The sequence below is a fragment of the Opisthocomus hoazin genome, chromosome 7 (genome assembly GCF_030867145.1).
Source record: "Opisthocomus hoazin isolate bOpiHoa1 chromosome 7, bOpiHoa1.hap1, whole genome shotgun sequence".
NCBI classification, from domain to species: Eukaryota; Metazoa; Chordata; class Aves; order Opisthocomiformes; family Opisthocomidae; genus Opisthocomus; species Opisthocomus hoazin.
The window spans coordinates 42,971,573-42,998,540 of NC_134420.1; the positions used below are offsets into that span (position 1 = coordinate 42,971,573).

Consider the following 26,968-nt stretch of genomic DNA (forward strand, 5'->3'; position numbering starts at 1 on the left):
GATGGTGTACCATCTATGTGATATTAAAACACAAACAGCTTCTTAACAAAAGCAGTGGATCAATTCCTGTCCTCATCAGCTCAGCAAGGGAACACAAAATAGCTGCTATTTGACTTTCCTGCTTCAGGAATCCTGCCAAGCTGAGCACAACTGCTCACAGCAAGCAGATGAAGTACATTCCACTAATTTGCACAAGATGCTAACATTTCATCGTCTGCCTTCCCGTGGCTGGCAAAGATTTCTTACATCCCAACATAATTTTGCCCCAGTAAAAACAGACAGAATTTTTATAAACAAACTCATATTAAAACTGTAAATATAAAATTGGGTTTTGCCCTATATAACATGAAAAGACTTGGCAAATCTACACAGCAGTTTTTAATAAGCTTTCATGAACAAGGTATATGCTGGCAAGAACAAAAGTCTGAAAACATCTAAAGTAATGGTTTCCTTGAAGGCCTCGAGAACCAGAACTCTCTAAAGAGAGTCTGAGTATAGAAGTACAGAGCCACAGCAACTCTCGTCACCTCATTCTATAGAGTCCGCGTATGAAGGACTGTACCTCTTCATCATTAATATCTCTTCATTGGCGTTAACAAATGGCAGTTGAAATAAATAATTTTTAAAAGTTAGTCAAAAGAATAACAAACAGCTTCAAAAATCTAAAAGTTGAGCTTAAAGAAGCCAGTATATCAGAGCAAGCATATTCCATTCAGTTCAAATCTCCTGTGAATTTTACATTATGTTATTTTGGTGATTCTCATTTGTATCCTTTATTTCCCGAGTGGAACATGAAAGTTACATTTTCATAGATCTGGCTGAAGCTTGTAGCAAATACTACTTAATCACATCAAGACCAAAGAAGACTTTTCAACTTAAGCTCAGCTTACATAAAATTTACTCCCTTTTCTTGAGCAAACAGTAAGCCTGCATTTTAGAGAGGGACACCTACAAAGCTGCAACTTTCGGTTTCTTTTCCTTTCAGTGTTTCTGAATGACTGACTGCTCATTTACAGCCACCTTTGATGATAACACTGACAGCAACTGCTGTACCTTTCTCCCCAGTTTGGGCTGCCTACTAATTTTGAGAGTGTTCTCTCTAGAAGGAACCCTTCCTACAAATATAAATTGATAAAATCCTTTCTCCAAAGATTCGGATCCTTTTTCAGTCTGAAATGGAACTCCACTAAGTAAATGTCGGATTCAATGCACACATTAGTGGAGATTTCCACAGCACTAGTACAGGACTTTCCTCTTTTGTGCACCAGGAGACCAGATGCACTTTTCTAACATTTTGAAGAAGAAATGAAACAGAAAATACACAACTAAGGAAACAGCAACATGGCAAATGACACGTTACTGATAGAATGGTATTAGTGATACTGTTCAATGAACACTCAGGAGCGTGTAGCCTAATAAACCAACTGGGTCCAACATACAAATCAGCGGGTTTAAGTAGTACATTTCTGACATATCCGCGCATCTCCTACACTATCAGAATCCCATGTAGTCAACTGAAAAAGTATTAAAACGGGTAATATTTTAAAAAATACATAAAAGGAAGAAACAGTGTAAGAGGTGAAAATAAAACTGTACTTATGAGGGCTACTAATATTCATAATGAAAGTTCCCTTTTCCTCTTTTAATGTGCAGTTGACTGAATCTGTAACTCAGCATACCCTTCTGATTCTGGTCTCATAATAACACCCAACCTTCCACTTCCAAAATGCCAGAATCTGTATTGGCACTGAACAACAATTCCTCTGGTTGACTACAACCGCCTGTGCTTATCTCCTCTGGCCCGGTCAGCACACAGACACACAACATTTGTTCAACGGGCTGCATGATTCTTACACTCCATTAAAATCCTACTGCATAATGCACCAGTGCAAAATGCAAGTAATAATGCTCATTATGAATATAAAAGCACAACAGGTGCTGCATTCTGAGCTAATTAAATTTCTTGTGTTTCACCAGAAACCTCTAGCTCTACCACAAACTATTTCAGTTATATTTTATGACATCCGCAGGTAAAATTTTCTACCCTAAGATGGACTAAACTGCTTCAGCTACAATGAGCAACTCTCTCAACTATAAATTTTTCTAGATAAATTTTCATATCTTTCCAGAACCTGTAATATAAGCTCTAAACCAGAAGATGATCATATTTATTATTTCTTAAACTGCCAAGAGTATAAGTACAATGGGGAAAAAAAAATAATCACATGCTGCCCAGCCTTTATAAAAGACCTTGTAACTACGTAAACTACAATGAAAACTAGAAAATGCACAATATTAGGATATGAACTGATTGTATAACCCCATAGTACTAGGACTGCGAGTTCAGCTTTCTCTACCCTGACCAGTATCGACACTTGCAATAAAAAATGAATGCAGTGGATCAGTAAAGCTTTTGACATCAGATATGAGTGCCTCAGGGGATGTGTACCCACAGCGAACAGAGCATTCAGCAGCAAAGCTGTAGCAGTAACACGACATTCTACTGCCTCTTTCAGACATGCTACTCAAAAATAACTGCCATAACATACCTTGAATTTACAGAACTTTAGAATGTATATTCTGTTCAGATATTTGTAATGTAGGCTAGAAGTAAAACACTTTTAACAAGTTCAACGTAAGCATCTGAACATACATTGCATGTATCTTGCCCTTCCCACTGCTCAAATGCTCAATATCATCCACTGTAGTGCTCAAGGCCAATCTCTCCTGTTTGCAAAGGGATTTTTTCCTCCCATCAAAATAAATTTTCAAGGAACATCCAAACTAAGTATCATGAAAAAAAATTCATATGGCCCTATATTTAGGTAGACTTTTTTTTTATTAAAAAGGAGAGCTAACCCATCTTCAGCTAATTTGTAATGCACTATTGCCAAAAGCTATCATAATTTGAAACTATGTCTGAATAGATTTCAATAAAATATTGCCTGCATTAGTTTGAATGCTTCCCTGAACTCTACAAACTGTTCATATAGTTCTCTTCTCCAGTGCTGCAGAACTGGGCATACTTTCCTTCCCTCCATTACACAGGAATTTTAACATTGCTCAAATGAATTGCTGCATTTAGTTAAGGCTCATCTGTGGAGGACATTGATGCTCTTGAGTGTTTATGGAGAAAGTGTATTTAATTTCTTGTGTAACTTGAGACAACTGACTGAAAGCTTTCATTTGTAATAGTGCAATGATCAGGTCATGACATACTGCAAGTTTCATTTGCTGTCCTTTCCATTTAGAGAGAAAAAAAGCCTTCTGAGCAGAGTGTGGTCTAGTGGAAAGCACTGAACGGTTAGCAGATGAGTCTGGCTAAACCCAGCCATTTCTGCAATGTTAAAGTTCATGTGCAATCGGAGCAGGATACCATTCTCAATTTTACAATATTAGAACAGGTACTGCGCGGCTGATCTTTTACTTGTTCTTGCTGTAGTGTTTAGGAGCTGGTACTACAGCATGTCCATATAGAAAACATGTCTTCGCAATTACTCTTCACAGGAAACTCCTGCAGTCGGACAGGAGGAAGATTGAAAGCAGACGCAAGTTGATGAAAGCAGGGATTCCAGCTTCAGGAAATCAAACGGAGGAATCTGGTGTAACAGTGCAACTGAAAAGGTGCAAACAACTGACACACTCCTTTTCTTGGGTTTCAGCTGTTAAACTCCCTGGGATATCACCAACTGATGACTGAATGGTCTCCATTCCTCCTCCTCCTCTGGTGAACATCATGTTGCTGTCAAGGTTTCATAATAAGATCTCTGTACACAGCTAGGTAGGTAACAACTGGTTTTGTTTGTTGTTGTGTTTGGGTTTTTTTTAAAACCCGATTTCAGTGTTTCATTAAAAAAATCACAACAGTTGGTCTAAGCAGCAGCTTGCATCAATTAACTACATCACTTCAAAACCTTTTATGTGCAACTGTACTAGCAGAAAGGCATTTATGGGTATGTGATCTACAAAATGAAGAGGTATGAGGAATGAAATTATATTTCTTGCTAAACTCACACCACTGTAATTGAGGAGGGAAAAAAAAGTCCTTGGCTCCAGAACTGCACAAACCAGATACTTAAGCAGTGGTTCTCCACTAAGCCCCATATAATTCTTGGATTATCAAAGTATAGCAGAAGAAAACACTTGTCATTTTCGGAGAAGAGGAGGGAAGAAGATCTGTAAATAAAGTTTATTAGTCTATAAGAGGAGTTGTGACATCTGACATTTTCTTTCCCAGTACCCTAGTAAAATAATAAGCAATAGAACTGTTTGCCTTCAGAGCTCAAATTTGCATAATCATTTCATATATTCCATACTTGAAATAACAAAATCATAAGACTTCTACAATTTTCTTTGGCATTTTGTTTGTATTATATAAGAACCTTAAAATCTTACATGCCAGAAAAGACAGTATATCTGAAAATAAACACCTGCTTAGAATTACAGAATAGTGTTCAAAAATGCATTATGCTTTCTTGAGGATCTAAAGGTCAGAAAGAGAAAATTTTCTGACATACCATTGCAATAATTGCTTTCATCCATTATCAGGATTTAAGGTGTATCTGTTTTAAAGTAAAACATTTTCTCTTTGATAGATCTGCTATTAAATACTTATTTCATCTAATACTAAAATATCAAAATAGTTTGGGGTCAAGATAGTGAAATAATTTAAATATTGTTTCCTGACTGCTTTAGTCCATTCTATCTGAATGGTCGTTCTAATACTTATAAACTGCTACCTGCTGCAAAATCCCTTGGTATCTGTTTAGGTCACGTGCAAGAAATGTCATTTTTATGCAAAGTTCTAATAACTTGTAGAAGATTTTATATAGTAGTTTTCTGAAGGATCACTGGCATAAGTGGTAGGCATAAAGTTAAAGAATCTAAAAAGTGGTACAAACGGCTTCAAAAAAACCCCACAGCACTTCTTGTCAGGAAGTGCCTTATATTTGTTACAAAAAGAGTGGAGCATTCAGTCACTAGCAGCCAGAAGACCTACAGTTGTATTTTTGTGATCTGTGGTGATATGATGGCTTGGTAAAGATTAACTGAAATCATCCTTACATAAACAATATTTGGAATGAAAATGCTGGAGAACTGCTGTTAAAGTACATTAATTCACAGTTTTGCTTCTTAAAGCATAACAGGAGTGAAAGATGAAACCAGAACCCTACATAAATGAGCTTTCTTACCAAAGCCCACTCAAGCAGAATAGTTCAAGAGCAGAGCACTAACTCACACAAGAACTCGGGCAACAGGAGAGAAGAGAGAAGATGAAGAACAAGAAAAAAGGACAACTAATAATTATACATGTAACAACACAGACCTACTTTAAGCATCTGAGGTGCATGTTTGTAATCTCTTCTCAGTCCCATTTCACCATATTGTGCTATGATGATTTCCACAAGCTTAAGAGAGAATACCTTTTGATTAAATATGAAGGAACAGTAAGGTTCACCTTAACTAAAGCAGCAAGACTAGGGAAAAGCATTAGGTTTATACTCTATGCAATGAAATATTAAACTGCTGATACTTCATGCAAGAAAAGAAGGTTATCAGGAGTAGTCAGCATGGATTCACCAAGGGGAAATCATGCCTGACCAATCTAATAGCTTTCTACGATGACATGACTGGCTGGGTAGACGAAGGGAGAGCCGTGGATGTTGTCCACCTGGACTTCAGCAAGGCTTTCGACACAGTCTCCCATGATATCCTCCTAGGGAAGCTGAGGAAGTGTGGGCTGGATGAGTGGTCGGTGAAGTGGATTAAGAACTGGCTGAATGGCAGAACTCAGAGGGTTGTCATCAGCAGCGCTGAGTCTAGTTGGAGGCTGGTAACAAGTGGTGTCCCCCAGGGGTCAGTACTGGGCCCAGTCTTGTTTAACTTATTCATCAGCGACCTGGATGAAGAGTTAGAATGTACCCTCAGCAAGTTTGCTGATGACACCAAACTGGGAGGTGTGGTAGATACACCAGAAGGCTGTGCTGCCATTCAGCGTGACCTAGATAGGCTGGAAAGCTGGGCAGAGAGGAACCTGATGAGGTTCAACAAAGGCAAATGCAGGGTCCTGCACCTGGGGAGGAACAACCTCATGCACCAGTACAGGCTTGGGACAGACCTGCTGGAGTGCAGCTCTGCAGAGAAGGACCTGGGTGTCCTGGTGGACGACAGGTTAACCATGAACCAGCAGTGTGCCCTGGCTGCCAAGAAGGCAAATGGAATCCTGGGGTGCATCAAGAAGAGTGTGGCCAGCAGGACGAGGGAGGTTCTCCTTCCCCTCTACACTGCCCTGGTGAGGCCCCATCTGGAGTACTGTGTCCAGTTCTGGGCTCCCCACTTCAAAAAAGATGAAGAGCTACTGGAGAGAGTCCAGCGGAGCGCTACAAGGATGATGAGGGGACTGGAACATCTCCCCTGCGAGGAGAGGCTGAGGGAGTTGGGCTTGTTCAGCCTGAAGAAGAGAAGGCTGCGAGGGGACCTAATAAATGCTTATAAATATCTGAAGGGTGGGTGTCAGGAGGATGGGGTCAAGGTCTTTTCAGTGGTGCCCAGTGACAGGACAAGGGGCAATGGGCACAAACTGAGGCACAGGAAGTTCCGTCTGAACATGAGGAAGAACTTCTTCCCTCTGAGGGTGACGGAGCACTGGAACAGGCTGCCCAGGGAGGTTGTGGAGTCTCCTTCTCTGGAGATATTCAAGACCCGCCTGGACAAGGTCCTGTGTAGCCTGCTGTAGGTGACCCTGCTTCAGCAGGAGGGTTGGACTAGATGACCCACAGAGGTCCCTTCCAACCCCTACTATTCTGTGATTCTGTGATTCTGTGATATGTGAAGACCAATTCTAATTTTCAAGCTACTCTGTTGTTAAGTATATGTTAAAATATCTATTGTACTTTATTGTTACTTGTTACATTTTGTCTGTACTGTTCTTCATTTCAGTGAGGACATGAGCGATGGCTGTAGTTAAGATTACATAAATTAGGCACTCTCAAAATAACATGTGAAACAGTTTTTAGCACTGGACTGGTAGTTGGTCAAAGAGATAGTAATACTTATCCCTTATGTTTTCCAGAAGTAGCTTTAGATATATGGGGGAGAACAACACCAAAACCAAACCAAGGCTGCCAAGAAAGCTAATGGGATCCTGGGATGCATTAGGAGGAATGTGGCCAGCAGGTCGAGGGAAGTTCTCCTTCCCCTCTACACTGCCCTGGGGAGGCCCCATCTGGAGTACTGTGTCCAGTTCTGGGCTCCCTACTTCAAGAACGATGAGGAGCTACTGGAGAGAGTCCAGCGGAGGGCTACGAGGATGATGAGGGGACTGGAACATCTCTCCTGCGAGGAGAGGTTGAGGGAACTGGGCTTGTTCAGCCTGAAGAAGAGAAGGCTGCGAGGGGACCTAATAAATGCTTACAAATATCTGAAGGGTGGGTGTCAGGAGGATGGGGCCAGACTCTTTTCACTGGTGCCCAGCAACAGGACAAGGGGCAATGGGCACAAACTGAAGCACAGGAAGTTCCGTCTGAACATGAGGAAGAACTTCTTCCCTCTGAGGGTGACAGAGCACTGGAACAGGCTGCCCAGGGAGGTTGTGGAGTCTCCTTCTCTGGAGATATTCAAGACCTGCCTGGACAGGGTCCTGTGCAGCCTGCTGTAGGTGACCCTGCTTCGGCAGGAGGGTTCGACTAGATGACCCACAGAGGTCCCTTCCAACCCCTAGCATCTGTCATTCTGTGAAACTAATTCTAACTACTACTAACAGGATGATAAAACTGCAACAAGAACCATTCTCAGGGATTAGAACTACTAATTGCTTTCAGTGAAAACAAGTTAATGAAATCAACAATTAAAGACCCAGAAACACTATGACTATGCAGGTATGATCACAGTCCATTTCCTGGAAAATTATGAAACAGTGTGCAAAAAATTATACTTAGTTCTCAATATATCATAATCTCACATGTGCGTTTTGCATTGCCAATTTATTCAAGACACAAGAATTTTCTTCATCTACAAATTTCCTCCATTACAATGACCTTTTAAAAGATCTGGATCCCCTAAATTATCTATTTTCTTTTTCTTTTTTTCAGCCCATCATGACACACTGCTACAGCTGCACAACTTTTGATACAGTTGACACAGCCATTGAATTGCAATAGGGAAACAGTCCATCACAGAAATTACGTAAATCAAGAACAAGAAGGTAATGAACAAAGATAAATTTCTTTCATGAGTTCATCATAAATAAAACCAGATTAAAGTATAGAGCTCATCAATACTGTCAATAAATGTATAACAGAATTATTAGGAAGCCTATAATAGTGCATTTTGGAGATTTACCTTTAGCTAAAATTTAGTTACTAGAACACAGTAGAACAGTACTTTGTAATATTAAAAATTCCAGGCCTTCAGCCATCAATGTGTACTCTAAGATGGAGGGTGAGAGGAAAAAAATACACAGAACCTGGGCAATTGTAAGTACCACCCACACTTTCACACAGTACTGGTTTAATAGCCTTCCCGTAAATATTGCTGAGTTGCTTATGCTTGACCACTTTTGTAGAGAGACACTTTACCTAAAAGTATAAAACTATAAATCCCCTAATACTCTTAAACTGCATAGTTCTCCTTTATCACTTGCAAGTACTGCATAAAGTGCTGCTCTTTAAGATTTAATCAGCTACTTGCCCAATTTTGGAAAACGGGAAGATATGTGGTCTCCATTTCAAAAGCATATAAACAATACATCAAATAAAGCACTAAAATCCTTGCTGATTTTTTTCCACCGCATCCGTTTTACTGATCTGGAGTGATTATATTCTGTGGGAAATATGAAATAGAGATTACTGGTATCTTTTCAAAAGGGAAAAAAATGTTTCCTGATATGGAAAAGATGAATGATGACTTACAGGAATGACTTACATTATTCCTTATTGTATTTCTTCCTATTCTAATCACAGAGTATGGAATAGGGTCCTGTACAAGAACTATATTTAAAAGCTCAGTTGACTTCGATTATGTGACCTAACTCTTACCTCTACTCTTTTCAGCATCCATTAGGACTTTGGCTTTCTCTTCACTAATCCTACACTCACCTGTAGATTGTTTCTGCCTTTATATGACATATGTGTCTCCCTATTTTTAAGCATCTTTCCAGATGCTCTAACTTTATGTTCCAACCACAAAAATAAAGCCCTTCAGCCATCTTCTAAGTTTTATTTATCAAATACCACCTTTGCATCTTTACAATTCCAGCATTCACTCTACTGCCTACCCTTGTGAACTCTGCACCATTCCCAGTCACATACCTCATCCCATGTACGGAGTGAGAGCAGCCCTGACAGAACGGCCTTGACAATTCCTCCACAGGTAATTATGAACTGACTGCACTGACTAGTAGAAAAATGTATACTCTATCCAATTAAATATTGAACTGTTGATACTTCATGCAAGATATGTGAAGACCAATTCTAATTTTCAAGCTACTTTTAATTAAGTAAATATTAAAATATCTATTGCATTTTGTTGTTACTTGCTACATTTTATTTCTACCGTGCTTCTTTGAATAGGGTTGTGCTGCCACACAGGATGATTTTTTTCCTCTAAAAATGTGGAGTATACCTGTGTCAAATTGCTTATTAAAATTAACCTGTTGCAGTAATATGGACAAAATAAAGGCTGTTAAAAAGTATACAGTGCAATACAAAAAGAAATAATAGGCATTAATATGTCAATATATACCCAAGAAAGATTTTGACCCAATGTAGGTGAAAGCCCATACAAACAAAATCTCCTTTTCCTTGAATCCTAACTGGGACAAAAATACTGTGGATCTTTTTGGTTGCAAAAGCATGACAGTAATTTTTACTGGTTTTTAGTTACCTGACAAGACAACTTCAACTAGGTCTCCTTCTTGAATATCTGCAGCTGATTTCACCAACTGGAGAATGTTTTCAGAGGTAGGGTCATGGCGGAAGAGCAGAATTTTGTCATACATTCCGTAGAAACCACATTCAGGAAACTGTAAATAGAAACCCATGAGAATTTACTACACTGTGAAACACATAACTGTAAAATACAATTAATTAATTTTGAGGGCAGAGTAGTCCATGTCTCAGACTAGTACCAAATAGGATATATATTTTTTCATATATGACAACATTTTTCACTGTATTCTTAAAATTTATTTTCCCCAGAGCAAGTAAGATCATTTGCCTTCCTCTTCCTCTGTGAGCAATGCGGTATCCACTAGGAAATGAGAGAGAAGTGCATCCCTTAGCCACTGCTGATGACTTTTCAAAGATAAGTCCTGAGCAAGGTGATCTAATTAGACCCTTCTGGAGCAGGTGTTTTGACTAGATGACCTGTGTAGGTCCCTTCCAGTCTATATTATTCCATGATTCTATAGTCTCCCCTGACTGGTGCCAAAAAGATGCCTTGAGTCCAGAATAAATATTTTTCGTCTCTGCCTAAGATGCAATGCCTAAATAATATCTCATTAAGAAATACCTATTTCTTGAGACTAAAGTTACTAGACACATACTACCTTAAGTTACTGTACACACAAAACAGTGTTTCCAAACTTAGTCATGATCATCCATTTCCATGCAAAGGTGTTGGAGCTTTGACACCAGATTAAGTCCTGTTTAAACTAAAAAAAATTTTTCAAAACTCTGAGTTTAGAAATTAAACTTGAGATTATAATCTAATCAACCTTTTTCCTTGTCCTGTTCACTGCAGCAGGAAAATGGGAGTTATTTTTTTTCATGCTCCCAGCTTAAAGACCTAAGATTTTGTTTTGAAAACATAACCAAGAAACCCTTTTTCTGATACACAACACTCAATTCGATTTTACATTACTGAACTACTTCATGTATTATTTGGTATTTTTATCAACATGCAATGAAAGAAACACAATGATAAGTATAGCTTGAGAGATAAACTGGCAGGTTTTGAGGTAATAATTACTTTGAAAAGAATGTAGAATGGAAGGAACCCGACAAAAAGTACCTTAAAACAGTATACACATTACTGATTACTAGAAGCTCTGGAACCTATCCAAGTATCCCAAGAAAGTTACGCTTTTTTTAAAGTTTTAAAGCATGCACTGAAAAGAGAGAGACTAAATGGTCAGATCCCTGGTTTGAACTAAATGCATCTAAGTCTCTGAAGTTTTGTCTGTCTTATTCCAGATTATACCATCAGTACCAACCCACTCCTGATTCTTGGGTTGGGCAGATTACCTGTCTGGAGGAAAAAAAAAAAAAAAAGTTGTTGTATCTAGTTATTCATACAGGTTTTACACTGAACAGAAACAATTTCTAGTCTCTGAAACATAAAACATTCTCACAGAATATCTGCAAAATACTACTACAGTGCATGTGTTTAAAGCAGCATTTTTGCTTATGTGCACCACATTAAAAATCCTAGATAGGACACTTATCTATATGACATGAGATACTATTTCAAGGCCATTTCATTGATCACCTCTATCAGCTACTAATCATGAAGACAAAGAGTTGGCAATCTATTGTCAAACTGAGAAGGTCAACACCAACATCAACCCGTCTACTTCTAAACAGGCATTACAACTACATATATGAGAGATACGTACATGTAAAGCTTTTCTAGCAATCAGTTAATCATTCATATTCACAAACTCAGTTCAATAACAGTCATAGTAACAGCAAGGTGTACTTTACCATGTTCATAAAGCTGAAAATTGCTTACTACGTCATGTACAATTCACATTTCCAAAATATTTCTCACTGATGTGTGGACCAAAACCTTGCTCTCTAGAAGTTTGGTCTGTTGCCTTCTAAAAATATTATGCATGGTTTTATTCTTGTTAAGAGGAGCAAAAATGGTATTTTCTCTTTTCATATTCCTCTGTAAAATCATGAACACTAAATAAGCTAGTTCTGCAACAAATATGCATTACTACATTCAAAACTGACAGAAGCAACACCAGGTGGAATAGAATTAGTAGGAAATGGATACTGAAATTTTCTTTATTTAAAATAAAATTGTCATATAGCCCACACTTGTAATGGAGTTGTTAGCCAGCCAAAAGTCACATTTTGTCATTAAATAACCAGTTAACTAATGAAACACTGCCATATTTGGATGATTCCACTGTGCAGGCACCTTCTACTTGCTTCATACTCCCCTTAGACAAGTGCCTTTTCCTGGGAAGCCAGGAACCATTCTTGACTGTACACAGACATTATTATTGGTGTCTACACATCAAAAACATCCAAATTTTATTCGATTACCAAAAGAGATGTAATATTAAGGAACCATATTAACATTCAGTTATTTTAAAAGCTTACCGAGAAGGAAAAACAGCAGAGTTTTGGAAAGAGAATGTAGACATAACCAATTTTCATTACGGAAGAATGAGTATCTGTGCGTCTTTGTGTCTTCCTGTTACTCTACAGGTATATTTTGATGCTCAAGTAATATGCTCTATCATCTTAACTAAAGAAGAAGGGGCAGAAGTGACCTGAAGTTTCAATATAATAGAACTCAACTCCTAAATATAGTAACAACGGTAATTTTCACCTAAGGGAGGAATTTCTGAGAAACAGTGCAAATCCTAAAAAATGTTCTCTTGCATGGAGCGTTCTTAACCTTGCATAAATACAACATAACCTAGATGACATTTTCTACCACAGTCCCAAATGCGAAGATAAATATTTCCAGTATCACATACTTAAGATGCAGTACATATTAAGGATTAAAACTGTAAGAATAAGCCAAATAATGCTGAAGGACCTTAATTCTCAAGGTATCACTGCTTCCAAATGTCATTAAAACAATAAATTATTCAACCTAGTGCAAAAAGCATTTTTCTAGTTCAAGAACAAATTAAATTCATGGCATACATGTGAAATAGTTACTCTACCTTTTAAAGAATTTGCTTCACATTAAGCGTAAGTGGGAATGAATCAAAAGCTTTCGACAGATGTAATCTGAACTGCAATTTACTCTCTTCATCCATAGCGGTGCTAGCATAGCATAGGTAATAAAAAAGCAGATGACACAGGCACTAAGAGACACCTGAGCGTCTTACAGAGCCATTCAATGTCTGAACTAGTAGTGTCGATCTGAACCTAAAAGCCTGCTGGAGCCACTCAGATGCCTATGTCCTGGTGCTCCACAGCTGGAGAAGGTCTTCTTCCCTCACACCAGCACGTGAGCTGGCAGCGGGCAGATCCACTCTTGTCATAAACGTTTTAAGTTTAGAACATGCATGACAAAGTAATCCTCGTGGCACTACAATTTTAATTAAACAGATTCCTAGCTTGCTACAGTATATAAGCCTGATGGCATGTCATAAGAGTGAGAATTTTCTTTTACAGGAGCAGTGAAAAATTTAAAAAATCCTTCAAAATGGGCACGGCTGATCTTTTGCAAACACTGAAAGAATTCTCTCATTTCACCAGATATCAGAGATAGTACAGGCATTTCCCTCTAAATTCATTATGACAAACTGTTTGTTCTTTCCCATTCCATTTGCTCTTTTCAAATTAGGTCTATTTTTTTATTAACTATAAAAGCATTTGCTATATTACATGTATTATATCTGGTTATGTATAAATAAGTGTATTTTGAGGTATCATTTATGACATTCTGTAGAGAAAAATAAATTAAGTCACAATATTTTTGGTAAGTTATATATAAGAACTATCTTCTGGGTTCAACCTAGTTTTCCTCAGATAAACTACTCTCATGCCAAGAAAGCCATTTTGATGGTGTGATTCTCCAAATAAAACATTGTGTAAGGACCAACTGTTGCAACAGTGACAAAAATACTCCCTCAGCTAAGCTTATTCCTGCCAACAATAATGTTGATATGCATAAACAAAAGTAAACAAAAAGCAGCCGCATTGCTTGGTACTACACCATTATAAATAGCATTTCTTTTTTCTAAATGTAGGGCAAAATAGGAAATACATATATGTCAAGCTACCAAAAAGCTAATTAAAGCTAAGCTAACTAAAAACTAACTAAAATCAATGGTATTGGATCTAAATTCCCAACACTAATAAAAGCCCTCGTTTTGACATAATAATGTGGAATTACCAGGAGTAAAACGGTCACTGTAACTTCTACAATGAGTGAATACGATATTTCTGTAAGAATCAGGAGAGTGTAAAATTGTTTACATGGGGTTCAGGAAAAGGATCTATTTCTGTATGCTTAACAAGGCATCAGTAGTCATTAAGACATCGCAACTGTGCACATACACATTGGTTGCCTACTCCAAGTGTGAAATAAAATGCATCTTCTTAAACTGCTTTCAGCGTGGTTGAATCCAAGGTGCATTAGTTTACAAGTGCAGCAAGATAAACTACCTTCACACATAACAACTTGTTAAACTGCCACAGTTTAGCTGTGTATTTCAAGTATGCCTCCCCCCCCCTTTTTTTTTTAACTGAGAGAAAGATCACCTCTCTAACACGATTCATATCACTTACAAACAATTCTGGGTTCCAGATTTGCAATGTGGCAAAATTTCTGCATCAATATGTCTATCCCCAGTCTTGATGTTGTTGTTTACCAGATATTTTCCAGTTTAAAGAGAAGAAATATTGGACAGTATGCTTCTAAGACACTTAAAACTACAAGATGTATTAGGTCAAAAAAATGCTAACCTTAGCATGACTGTTCTCGACTGTCATTATCATAGAGAGGAAACTGTGTATTAAACATCCACAGGTTTCGTTTATTAATTTACAAAATAAAAAGTAAAATAATGTAAGATTTTTTTTTAATTAAAATATAAACTATGCTAAGATGTACAATATTAGCTTTTCTACAAGAGCAGTTAATGTTGCCCAGCCTTGCTATGTAAATGCCATTTATTACTACATTTATATCAGTGCAACAGACTTACAGTGGAAGCACTGTATCATTCCCTCTTTCTGTATGGTAGGTATTTGAAGACTAGTCATTTATGTCCAGATCCCAGTTAAACAGCCTGTGATGTACCAGAGGGATATCATAGTACACTACAGGAAAACTACTGTAAAAGCTATATCACATATAAACAACTACTACTTTCAAAGCAAACTATTATCTGATCTATAACTTGCTCTTCTGCAAGAAAGGAAATACAATATACTATTTTTCATCATACTGACAATGACACTTAAATTAATCACCCTCCTGAAGAAACAAAATTCTGGCAGTAAATAAACTGACTGTTTACCTGGCTTAGAACTTCAAGGAGGATCTGGATTCTGTGCCCTTTACATTCAGTTGACTTACAATTTGTCTACTACTGACCAGTGTAACTATTTATAAGAACACACATTAAAGTTTGCAGGATAAAAGGTTTCAGTCATTAGTGTAAAATAGCATTCATGCATACACACAATTATGTCACAGTAAAGCCAAATTGATTTCAGACAGCTTGATGAGGAAAACTTGTAATTTGGAGATCATCTCCACCTAAAAATCAGCTTTTTTGTTTGAAGTTTTAGTGAGACGATGTTTCTGGATCAAGGTCCAAGTTATTTCTTACTTGTCCACTTTAAAAAGGAAAATGAAATATTCTATTTACAAGATAGCGTTCGTTACTATTGTTTGTTGAGATTACAGACGTATTACAATTTTGAATACAATGTGTTTGTTGGATGATAGTGATTTAAATTTGCTAGTTTATTAGCTTTTAAATTATTGCTGTAACTGAATGTAGATGCAGCAATCATTCACAGACTGTGAATACTTGTTTAGTACTACTGTAATCAATTACAGTGCCACAAAAAATGAAATGTATGTATACAACTCAAGGGGTGCGATTACCCTCAGCTTTACTTCTAAAAACATCAACAACAAAGACCTGAATGCCAGTTTTCAGCATTCCTAGTCTTGACTTTAAAAGAATACTTGTCTCATATTATGTCAACAGTTTCTCCTTACACGTACTATAATATTACCACAATAAAAGCGGATTATTTAGAAAAAGCATAACAGACCTTTATTCCAAACACTAAGCCTTAAAAATATGCTGTCTAAACATTCATATAAAACCTACTTTATATGATATTGTAGCAGCTTTTATGGTAAAAACAGGAAACACTGCAGCATTTGAAGTTACCCATAAGCAGACCGAAGTTGTGTCTTCTTTCATTTCCTGAAAATATCATGCAACCGTTATCTACCCAGAACACTTAAAAAAAATAGAAATAAAATAAGCAAAAAAAAAAAAATTACTTTTTTCAGATGAAAAAACTGCTGGTCAGGATCTCAAGTAATAATTTGGTATTGCCCAGCTTGTGGGTACTATGGTAGCAGACTATCTGTACAACACAGGGCAAAAGGAGGCTCAGCACTATCCTTTCCTCAGCAGATACCAAAGCAGAAGCAATCATTGAAGTGTTTTTACCCTTAGCAACTGTAAACACCTCAAGAAAATCCACCAAAATATTTCACCAATTACCGTACAGAAGCCAACTGATAACGCAAATTCTGGTTTTTCACTTAAAAAGATTTCAAGTGATACTACAAAAAAAACTGCAGACTCACACTAATTTTCAGTAACTAGAACCTCTAATTATAAGTATTCAGTAATTCATTTAATCCATTATCCATTGTATCAGTCAATAATTTTAATGGCATACATCCATCCACACGTAGGTACAAGCTGAACTACGTACACCCATAACTGTGCTGTCCTACTAACAATTGTTCTCCATACAGGGATGTGGCGGGCTGACCATGGCTGCACACCAGGTGCCCACCAAAGCCACTCCATCACTCCCATCCTGAGCTGGATAGGGGAGAGAAAAATATGACGAAAGTCTCATGGGTCGAGATAAGGATAGGGAGATCACTCACCAATTACCATCATGGGAAAACCAGATTCAACTTGGGGAAATTAGTTTAATTTATTACCAATAAAATCAGGGTAGGGTAATGAGAAATAAAAACTAAATCTTAAAACACGTTCCTCCACACCTTCCTTCTTCCCGGGTTCACCTTCACTCCCAAATTCTCTACCTCGTCCCCCCAAGCAGTGTAGGGGAATGGGGGCTGCGGTCAATTCATCACATGTTGCCTCTGCTGCTCCTTCCTCCTCAGGGGGAGGACCCCTCACACTCTTCCCCTGCTCCAGTGTGAGGTCCCTCCCACGGGAGACAGTCGTCCATGAAATTCTCCAGTGCGTCTCCCTCCCATGGGCTGCAGTTCTTCACAAACTGCTCCAGTGTCCTTCAGGATCAGGCTGCTCCAGCATGAGTCCCCCAGGGGGTCACAAGTCCTGCCAGCATACCTGCTCCAGCGTGGGCTCCTCTCTCCACAGGTCTGCAGGTCCCACCAGGAGCCTGCTCCAGCACAGGCTCTCCACAGGGTCACAGCCTCCTTCAGGCATCCACCTGCTCCTGCATGGGTCCTTCACAGGCTGCAGGTGGAGATCTGCTCCACCATGGACCTCCATGGGCTGCAGGGGGACAGCCTGCCTCACCACAGTCTTCTTCTCGATGGGCTTCAGCGAACCTCTGCTCTGGTGCTTGGAGCACCTCCTTGCCCTCCTGCTTCCCTGACCTTGGTGTTTGCAGAGTTGTTTTTCTCACACTTCACTCCTCTCTCTGCTGCTGTTTCCACAGCAGTTTTTTACCCCCCCTTCTTAAATACGTTATCCCAGAGGTTCTACCAACATCACTGATGGACTTGGCCTTGGCCAGCAGCAGGTCTGTCTTGGAGCCTGCTGGCACTGGCTCTGTCAGACATGGGGGAAGATTCTAGCAGCTTCTCACAGAAGTCACCCATGTAGCCCCCCTGCTACCAAAACCTTGCCGTGCAAACCCAACCTGCTTAAAAAAAAAAAGAAATGGTGGTATTTAAAACTCTATCCCATTACTGTGACAATCAAATGGTTTTATTATTAAAGGAACAGAACTTTAAAAGACCTGCTATATCTAAATGTTAACGTATTTCCAATATGACTTGGGAAGCTTTCAATAATTAATAGTAATTAACCATATACATAGTTATTTGAATGGAGAACATATTCAGCCTTCCTCTTCGCTGTAGTAAAGCACAATTTCTAACAGAAATTAAAAAAAGGAAAGGTGAGACTGTCTAAGGTGAGACAACTCTCACTAGTTTGGTTTAATGCTTATGTATTTGGAAGCTCAGCACAGTAGATAACTCAAATAGAAAACTGACAAGAAATAAATTTCTTCCACGTAAAGAACGTTATCTGGGACACCTGGAAAACACATACTCTAGACACTGATGCTGGTTTCAGTGTAATTATTAATGTAATCCAATAGTTGAAACAGTGTGTTGCTCTGATCGTTTTGCAAAAATACTTATCAACATACTAGAATTGCCATGTTTTTGTAACAAAACAGGTAGATAAATTCTCAGAGCTAAAGGTGCAAAAGAAAAAAAAAGTCCTCTTCTTGTTTCTGTCTTTTTGTATGTTACTACAATTTTGCACATTTCCTGTAAGGGATAGTTTCTGTTGCCTTAATCTGGGAAGTAATGATAGTTGTCTTTTCAATTTTTTCAGCCCTTGCTGACCTTTTTCTTACCATTACATTGAACTACGTCTTTTTTAGTGATAATTATTTTTTCCTTCTAAAAAGTAGCTATTTTTTCCTTCTAAATTAGTTAGATTTTTGCAAGCCTTCCTCTTAAGAGAAGTCCTCAGTGATTACCGTAACAGCAAAAAGAACCTTGTTAAAGCCTGGAAGTCTTTCACAGCACAAAGACAATTATCCAGCATACATACAGACCGTGGGCTAAACAATGTGTTCACAGCATCTGGAGAAGTTTACTCACGTTGAATGTTTGTTGACCTAACCTAACTTGCTAAAACACAAGTTAGGTTGACCTAACCTAAACAAGGTTGTTGACTTAACCCTAAATTGTTGAAAAACAAATAAATAAATAGTCCTACATTGATACAACTGTTTTAAAATAAAGATATAACTTTACAACATTTTTGAAACAATCATATTCACCAAAGAAACATTCTTCTTTTACATTCTTAAAATAACAATGCATTTTATTTTTAGAAGTCAGGATTTCCTTTCTCTACAGAGGTTATAATGCAGCAACTTCACGATACTGAAAAGCGGAGAATTTTTGGCCAAGAGGACTGCCTAAATTCTCACTTACTTCTGGCAGTCACTATTAACTCACTTGCAAAACTCAAGAGATTTTTAAAAGGTGCTGTTTACCAAGCGCAAAGCTATCAAGAAAACGTTAGTCTTCCGTTTATGCATACAGAAAATACCACAAGACTTCATGGCTTTGTTGTAAAAAAAACTTCAGTTAGTATTCAAAGACTTTTTTCACATGCACCACTATAGTTACTACAAACTCACACAAACTCTGAAGTTTAAATGGAAGTTCACACTGTGGCTATACAGCATATATGTAGTAACATCTGAGTAAGAACAGGAGCTGGTGCCTGCTCCAGCAGCAGTGGTATCCCCACCTCATTCCACGATGCTTCACACTGTGCTTAAGACATCTCAGAAATGGTGACTCTCTCTAGACCTTTCAAGTGATTGCCTTCGCACTTGCCAGGCAGCCAAACAGCAAGAATAGGCCATAAGCACCTATTCCCTTTCCTTTCTTTCCTTTTTTCTTTCCGATTTTCCCCAGACAATCAGTTTTCTGTTGTACAGGAAAGAAAAGTGTCAGAAAATTTTATAAAGAGTAGTACTCACCATCTGGATACTGCCTACATTGCAGTACTACCCAAGACAGGTTTAGGTCAAGCCCTTTTGTCACAGGTACAGAAAGGACGACAAATGATTGATCAACAAAGATCTTCCACTGGAAAGGTCAAGAAGCAACCAAAGAGATCTTGAAAGGTTAGGAACAGAGTTAACCAAAGCAAGGAAAATACACCTAGAACAGCGGCATAGGAAAGACCTTGATGTCTTGTGAGCCTTGAGGACAGCAGCAAGGAGCCAAGTGTACAAGGGTTAAAGCCACAAACGGGAACAGGAGTACAAGTCCTTGCTTCCTCTTTGCCTTTGCGTTCCTGAAAAACTATTAGAAGGTTTGCTTCCAATCTAATCACTAAGTGAAACAGAGAAGTTTCTAAGATTATACCCACTAAACCAGCCAGGAACCATTCTCAGGATCCAAGGCTAAGTGCCACGGAAATGGCTTGCTGACGTATAGCTGACCTCTTGCCCCAGGAGCAGGGAGACACCATTCCCATCACTTGTTTTAAACAGTCCCTTACACGTGCTGGGACCCAAACCACCTGGCCATCATCTAAGAGTGTGTCATTTCACACGGTTCAAACCGTATCAGGCAGCACACAACAAAACAACTAAAAAGTTTATGTGATTTCTGGGCCAGTGCTTGAGTCTGTATTCTTATTTTGGTTTATTTATATATTTTTAGATATAACTTCAGAGAACCATCACCATTTGGTACATTCCTAACATCAGTTAAGCTTCTTAATGTTTTAATACAGACGGTGTCATTCCCTATTTACAGAATTTATTCTTCTTTTTACTTTTTCACTACACTCCTTGATTAATTACATGTTCTATAAAGCACAATGCGATACCTGCAGCATAAAAGTTAATAAGCCCTTTCCAAGTGGGTCATCAGAAAGGAGAAAACTTCTTATTGTTCATAATGTAAACAATATTTTAGATAACAAATATGCACATACAAATATTTAGCTAATTCTGTTTGCAGCAGTGACTTGCAGCAGAAATCGGATTCCTCCATCTCTCTGAGATCAGGAGCAGAGTACTTTGCCCACACCCACTGACTTGGACTGGCACCAAACTACAACTTTTTCTGCAGTTGCCGTCTATGGAACAATGACGACCACAGAGGAAAAATACAGCTGAGCTCCCTCCCAGAAATAGTCGTGAAACAGATGAAACGTGGCCATGGCAAAACACAGGAATATGGCTATTTTGGAGAGAGCCCGACCTCTGAGCAATCTTTTTGTCAGCCTCTTTCGGTACAGGTTGTTCCCTGTGGCCTTTCAGGGCAGGAGTTGTTTCCTTTGCACAGTATCTTTAACCAGACACACCCTCTTGCTACCTGTGCCTCCTACCACTGCATGGCAGCTTGCCTTCTGTCACTCAAATTGCTCACTGCCAAAAATACTGAGTATACACCACATTACTCAAGCTACTTGTATGCAGACTTTTAAAACGTGTAATTAAGGACAAGCAGCAAGAGATATAGGCAGAGAATCAAAATAAAGGCATCTTAACAATACTACACAGCATTTTTTTCAAATATAAATTCTTTTATCCAACAGTAAAGAGAAAGCAAACTTCACAAATCAGAAACGCAGCTCAAAAAAGCTTCTTAAATTTTACTTGTGTGGTTGCAATTGAAAACTTCAGTAGTATCATGGTGACTTTGTAGATCCTGATTCCTGGTAATGTTGTTTTACTGATTTTAAGATATTTGAAGACCAGGGGGGAGGGGGGAGGGGAAGTGTTTTCTTCCATTACTCCTGAACAGTCTGGCAAGTAGCTGCTGGCTGGGGTCAACTCACCACAGCTCAATGCAATTAAACATGAAAAATCTTAAATAATAACACATCTCTCTAAGACAAAGAGATCTTTAGCATAATTAATGTAACTCTATTCGTCCTACCCCAAGACACTAATATAACTTTCTCCATTTCCAGTAAAAGAATTGGATTTATTTTTCATTGAGACTTCTGTGGAAGTACTTCATTCTGAATTACTGCCTGGAATGGGTATAAATATATGTTGATAGTGTCTTGGAAATTGATTTTCACTAATAAGATATACAGACTATCTTAATTTAAAATAACCTCTGACTCTTAAATACAATTTCTCTTCTCCAAGAATTAACTTTTTTACTGTTACTTCCTCAGCATTTTGTGAATACTTTATTACAGCTTCCAAAGCAATGAAGACGATGCAGAATCAAACAGATGTAAAGAAAAAGTCCAACTGAGATTGGAAAACATTCAAATAATTTTATCTCATAAAAATATTAAAATTTCATGTGCCATGCAAATCAAAACACACTTGTGTAGCTGACTTCTATCATGTAGCTTAAGAGGTTAATTCAATAGAAATATTTAGAAAAGTAATAAACACACAACAATGAACCTCAAAAGAGGAACTGCTCTTCGCATCCTGCTGCAGCCAAAAGTATTCTCACATATACGACATCTGCAAATGCTGCATAATTTCCATGAAAATTTTCACTGGCAGAAGCACTGAGGGAGAGCACTAGCAGTTTGCATCTTCTCCATTATTTCATATTGAGAGTTTGGGAGCACTGTTCTGCTAACACTGATCCATTAATGCCCCGTCTCTCTAAGGCAACATGGGGACCTCAACAGCCAGGCTCCCACAGCTCCTGTGTGCGTTCTCTGTGCAGCTCAACACTGCCCACCCCAGTACAGAATTATGGAGCTTCCTGTGAAGCATTCAGGAGAAAAACGTGACAACAACCGTGTCAGATTGTTGACAGGCATCCATTTATGTAGCTGCTTCACGAACAGATTGCAGTTCTCACCAAGGAGGTTGAGAACTAGAGCAGAAATTTTCATGACCTTCAGGGAATAGGCAGAAAAAGGATGATGAATCACTAAAAAAAAAATCAAGCACTTTTTCTAGTACTTTTAATCTAAAAAAAAGACTTAAGACAGTGACTAAAGAGTCCCTTGTTCACAAGTATTCACTGTTTCTGAAGCTGCAGTCTTACTAATTCTATGCCATATATTACATCTAGGAAAACAAACCCCTCATTTAAGAAAGATGAAGCGCAACCAATTCAAGCGCCAATTCTACACATTATTTTAAAAACAAACAAACAAACAACCCACACTCCCAGGCCTCCATTCCTGTGAAAGTCTACCACCAGAGGTGTTTTAGCTATCTCTGAGCAAGCATTACATCAATTCAGGAGACTCAAGTCAGCTACGTAACTCAATAGACTACACAGACACAGAGCAAGCTTTTTTCATCTTTTTACAGATTGCACAACATGTAAACTACTCACATCCAGTCAAAGTGTCTGTGTATGAGGTAAGAGATCTAGACAGATCTAATAAGGTAAGAGATCTAGAGATCATTCTCACTTATTTGTACCTCTACTCTGCTTCCAAAATACACTTCCATTTCCTTCAAGATAGATATCAGTTTAGGTAATTGCTTAAAGATAAATGCAAGTTTTATGGTATTTTTTTCAAAGAAACAGAAAACAGACCAGCTCTGATCAAGACTACTGTTTTAATTAAAGCATTCCCAAGTATATGGTTTCCTCCTGAAAAAGCAGAACTCCCTTACAGGCTGCCCAGGGAAGTGATGGAATCCCCATCCCTAGAGGTGTTCAAAAAATGTGTAGGTGTGGCACTTCAGGACATGGTTTAGTAGGCATGGTGGTGATGGTTTGACGGTTGGACTTGATGATCTTAGAGGTCTTTTCCAACCTTAATGATTCTATAATTCTATAATTTTGATTAAAGTGTTAATAGAGATTACTTACTCTTTCATCCGCTCACAACATTAATTCTTAGTCCAGGAAACACAATAAGAACCATCTGAAGAATAGTTGTAAAGGGCTCTCTTCTACTGAATTTGATAGAAATGTGGATTTTTTTTTTTTTTAAGTATCAGAAGCATGTTGGTTCAACTTTTAGTACTAATAATTAGTTTGTTCCTTGGTCAGCTGTCTATTTTACTTCCACTTATTAATAACTAGGATCCTTATTAGTAAAGGATAAAGAGACAACACCAAATAACAGGATTACTGGGCTCCCTAACCCTATAATGAATATAATCAGGAGGAGATTATAGCAGGAGAAAAGGCTGAGGGCCCTTACATCAGACACCAGTTCAGCATGAGAACACATACCCAGAACCAGGTCTCCACAGGTAGGCAGATGACTAACTTATAAGAACTTATAATATCATGTTACACACGTTAATTCCCCATTCAAAATGTGGCTTAGAAAAGCCAAAATACTAAGAGGAAACCATCCATAATAGCCAGTAAAGAACATTAGGACAGAAAGTCTGCAAATTATTGTATTACGCAAATTTATCATCTCTTTGCAGATCTGAGTAAGGCATGTCATGGGAGGTTTGGGATTCATTGTCCACAACACCCAAAAGGATTTTCCTTGCTGAACACCTGTTTGGGGGTAGGAAACCAGCAGGATTTTATTTTTTTTAACATGTCAAAAAAATGGCAGCTTTTATATAACAATACCAGATATATATACACAGACTTCCAGATAGTGAGTCACTCAGGCAGAGGCCACGGGGGTTTCCAGGCCTTCCTACTTGAGAGTTTCAAAGCTGGATGGTACAACTTTTCAAACACAGTCCTAATCACTAGGCTAGGACAAGATCACTAGAGAAACAGAAACCACTGAAAGATGTATGGGATCACAGATCACAGCAAAGCTTCTGTCTCTGTAATGGGCACTCAACAGAAACTGGACAGTTAAGAGATTTAAAATAAAAAGTCCTCCTGAGAGCAAAGACCTAAACTAAGATTCCTCTCTCCAAACATCTTGTCAGCAATACTGTTTCTTAACAAAAGTGCTTGTAGCTGCTGTGCTTCTATCTGCATCCAGTACATCCTTTAATAACACGTAAGCACTGAAAGAAAATCTCTCAGCACACTTGGGCATAAAAATTAAAAATATGTTTAAGTCTTCTGTGAATCTAGGAACACTTTCACAGAACTAGGAAAATCATTTAAAGAGAAGCACATGAATAAACCTAAAGGTTAATGAATTTTTAAAAAATTTATTTCCAAAGAATAAATGCACTAAACACACAGAAATTGCCAGGTTGCAAAAGGAGCTTTAAAGTGTGTCTCATACATACAGAAATATAATGTTCAAAACATAAAGTTCATAGCAACACATATAAATAGAAACTTAAGAGCTGTAGAAAACCACTAAGGAAATCCAGAAGATATGCAGAAATATTACGTTCAGCATACTTAAGGCACATTGAAATTTTTGCTAATACTTTAGAAACAAAAAGAACTAGAACAATTCTACCATCCCTAAATATTTATCAATCACTTTTCTTTCTTTCTTTTTCCCCCTACATTTTGGGAAAAGATAGTATTTGGTATTAATGATGAAACACTTTCTATTCTAAGAGCAGTTGATACAGATGTTGAAGAGGACTCACTGAAGCTGCATGCTTACATTCACAAGTCCAAAAAATTGTAAAGCAAAAACAAGAGAACTGTGAAATCAATGGCTGAGTTCTGGAGCAATCAAGAGGAGGAAAACTGATGTGTTACTCTTTAGAAAGGGAACCAGAGCGAACGGCATAACTGTAGACTTCTCAAAATAATGGAACAAAAGATGCACAGTTCAACAAATGAAAACATGAAGGACATTACTACTATTTAACTACCACCTTGGCTTATGGAAAATCTAGAGAACTTTGTAATGTAATGAGACTGCCCAAGCATAACTTTACATCAACACAAAGTCCGAATTTGCAAAATATTATGTCAGTCCCCTGGAAACATGGAATGCAAGCTGCTCTGATGTCAAAGGTACTATTCTGAAAAGCAATGATGAAATTTTGCTAATGTAGTGGGTAATTAGATGAACATGTGCTCCCAGTGAATTGCTTTTCCCATAAACTGGGGAATATCAAAGAAGCACACAGATTTATTACCTCTGCTTTTAGCTCTGACGCAGCTGCAACTGGAAGCCTGTACTCTACCTAGCATTTAAAATTCAAAAAACTAGGACACTGGACAAAGGATTCAGGGAAGAATGATGGACTAATTAATGAAATGAAAGACATGCTGTCCTGTATGTGGCAGCAGGGGATTAAACTGCTTAATTTCTAAAGGAAGGTCAGGATGTGATTTGATCATTTTTGATAAGCATCAGTATGAGAAAGTGAAATCTGACTATCTATTGAGTCACCTGCATTGCAGACAAAGAAACAGCAAGTTCCAATTTCTGGCAGCTGAGGCTATGTAGAACTAGACTACACAACAATTATCTTGCTGATCCAATTTATTTCTTTGCTTTTTTTAAGTAGCTAAAACGAGTGCTCACTGAAAAACAAATATGGTAGTGCTATTACCACATTATTGGATTTTTGTTTCTAAAAGAGATGCTCTGTTTGAAAAGGAATTAATTCAGACAACTCTTATTGCCTTTCATATATAAAAAACATCAAAACAAATTACCATAATGTTGTACTCTCTTAGTCGGCAACAACACTCAAAGTCAGGCCAACCAGAGTAAGCTAACAGCTTTCTTGGGGCTCTTCTCAGAGCATTTTTTTTTTTTTTTTTTGGTATCAGGATGACAAACCAGGTATCTAATACATCAAGTACCTGAAATTATCCTGCCACTCAATTTTGGCACTGACAAGACCTCTAATGTAATACTCTGTCCGGTTCTGGGTGCCCAGAGACAGTCCAAGGACAGCACCAAAAAAAAAAAAAAAAAAGAGTCCTGTAAAATGTGACATAAAAGGAAAGACTTAAAGAGCTAAGCAATGATCAAGGCAAAGAAGACAGATCGAAGTCTTTGATAGTCTTTAGTTCTGTTAGTTAGGCAGTAAGGAGTTTATACAAAGGGGATTTAAGTTAAATGTTAATTAAGGACAGTTGAAAAACTAGCAATGACTTTTTGGGGAGGCTGTGGCATCTCCGTCATGGGAGGTTTTCAGAACAGGTTACACAGAGAAGAATGGTACAGAGAGCGCTGATTCGAACTTGGACAAGAGGAATGCCTTTTGGGTCTTTCTATCCCTACATCTACGAGTTGTGTCTTCTGAAAGACACAAGAAAAAATTACTTGTGGTTCAGATAATAAAAATCAACAACATAAGGCACATTCCTACAGTTTCATGTTCCTTTCTGTAAGTCACATTCCTGAGACTCTCCTTTCTGATTATCTAAAACTCCCATTGTAAGTTCAACTGGAGAAATACTTCCCCATTTTTTATCCTGAACTCTTGTGTAGAGCTCC

The 26,968-nt window shown here is 38.1% G+C and overlaps 1 protein-coding gene across 3 annotated transcripts in view; it reads right to left on the reverse strand.

The window, feature by feature from the left end:
* PRKD1 (protein kinase D1) overlaps nt 1–26,968 on the reverse strand; it is a 152,889-nt gene that overhangs the window by 60,252 nt on the left and 65,669 nt on the right. For all 3 annotated transcript variants that reach the window (XM_075425852.1, XM_075425851.1, XM_075425853.1), the window contains exon 2: nt 9,883–10,021. In XM_075425852.1, coding sequence (XP_075281967.1) covers nt 9,883–10,021 — 139 coding nt within the window. The remainder of the gene's footprint in view (nt 1–9,882; nt 10,022–26,968) is intronic.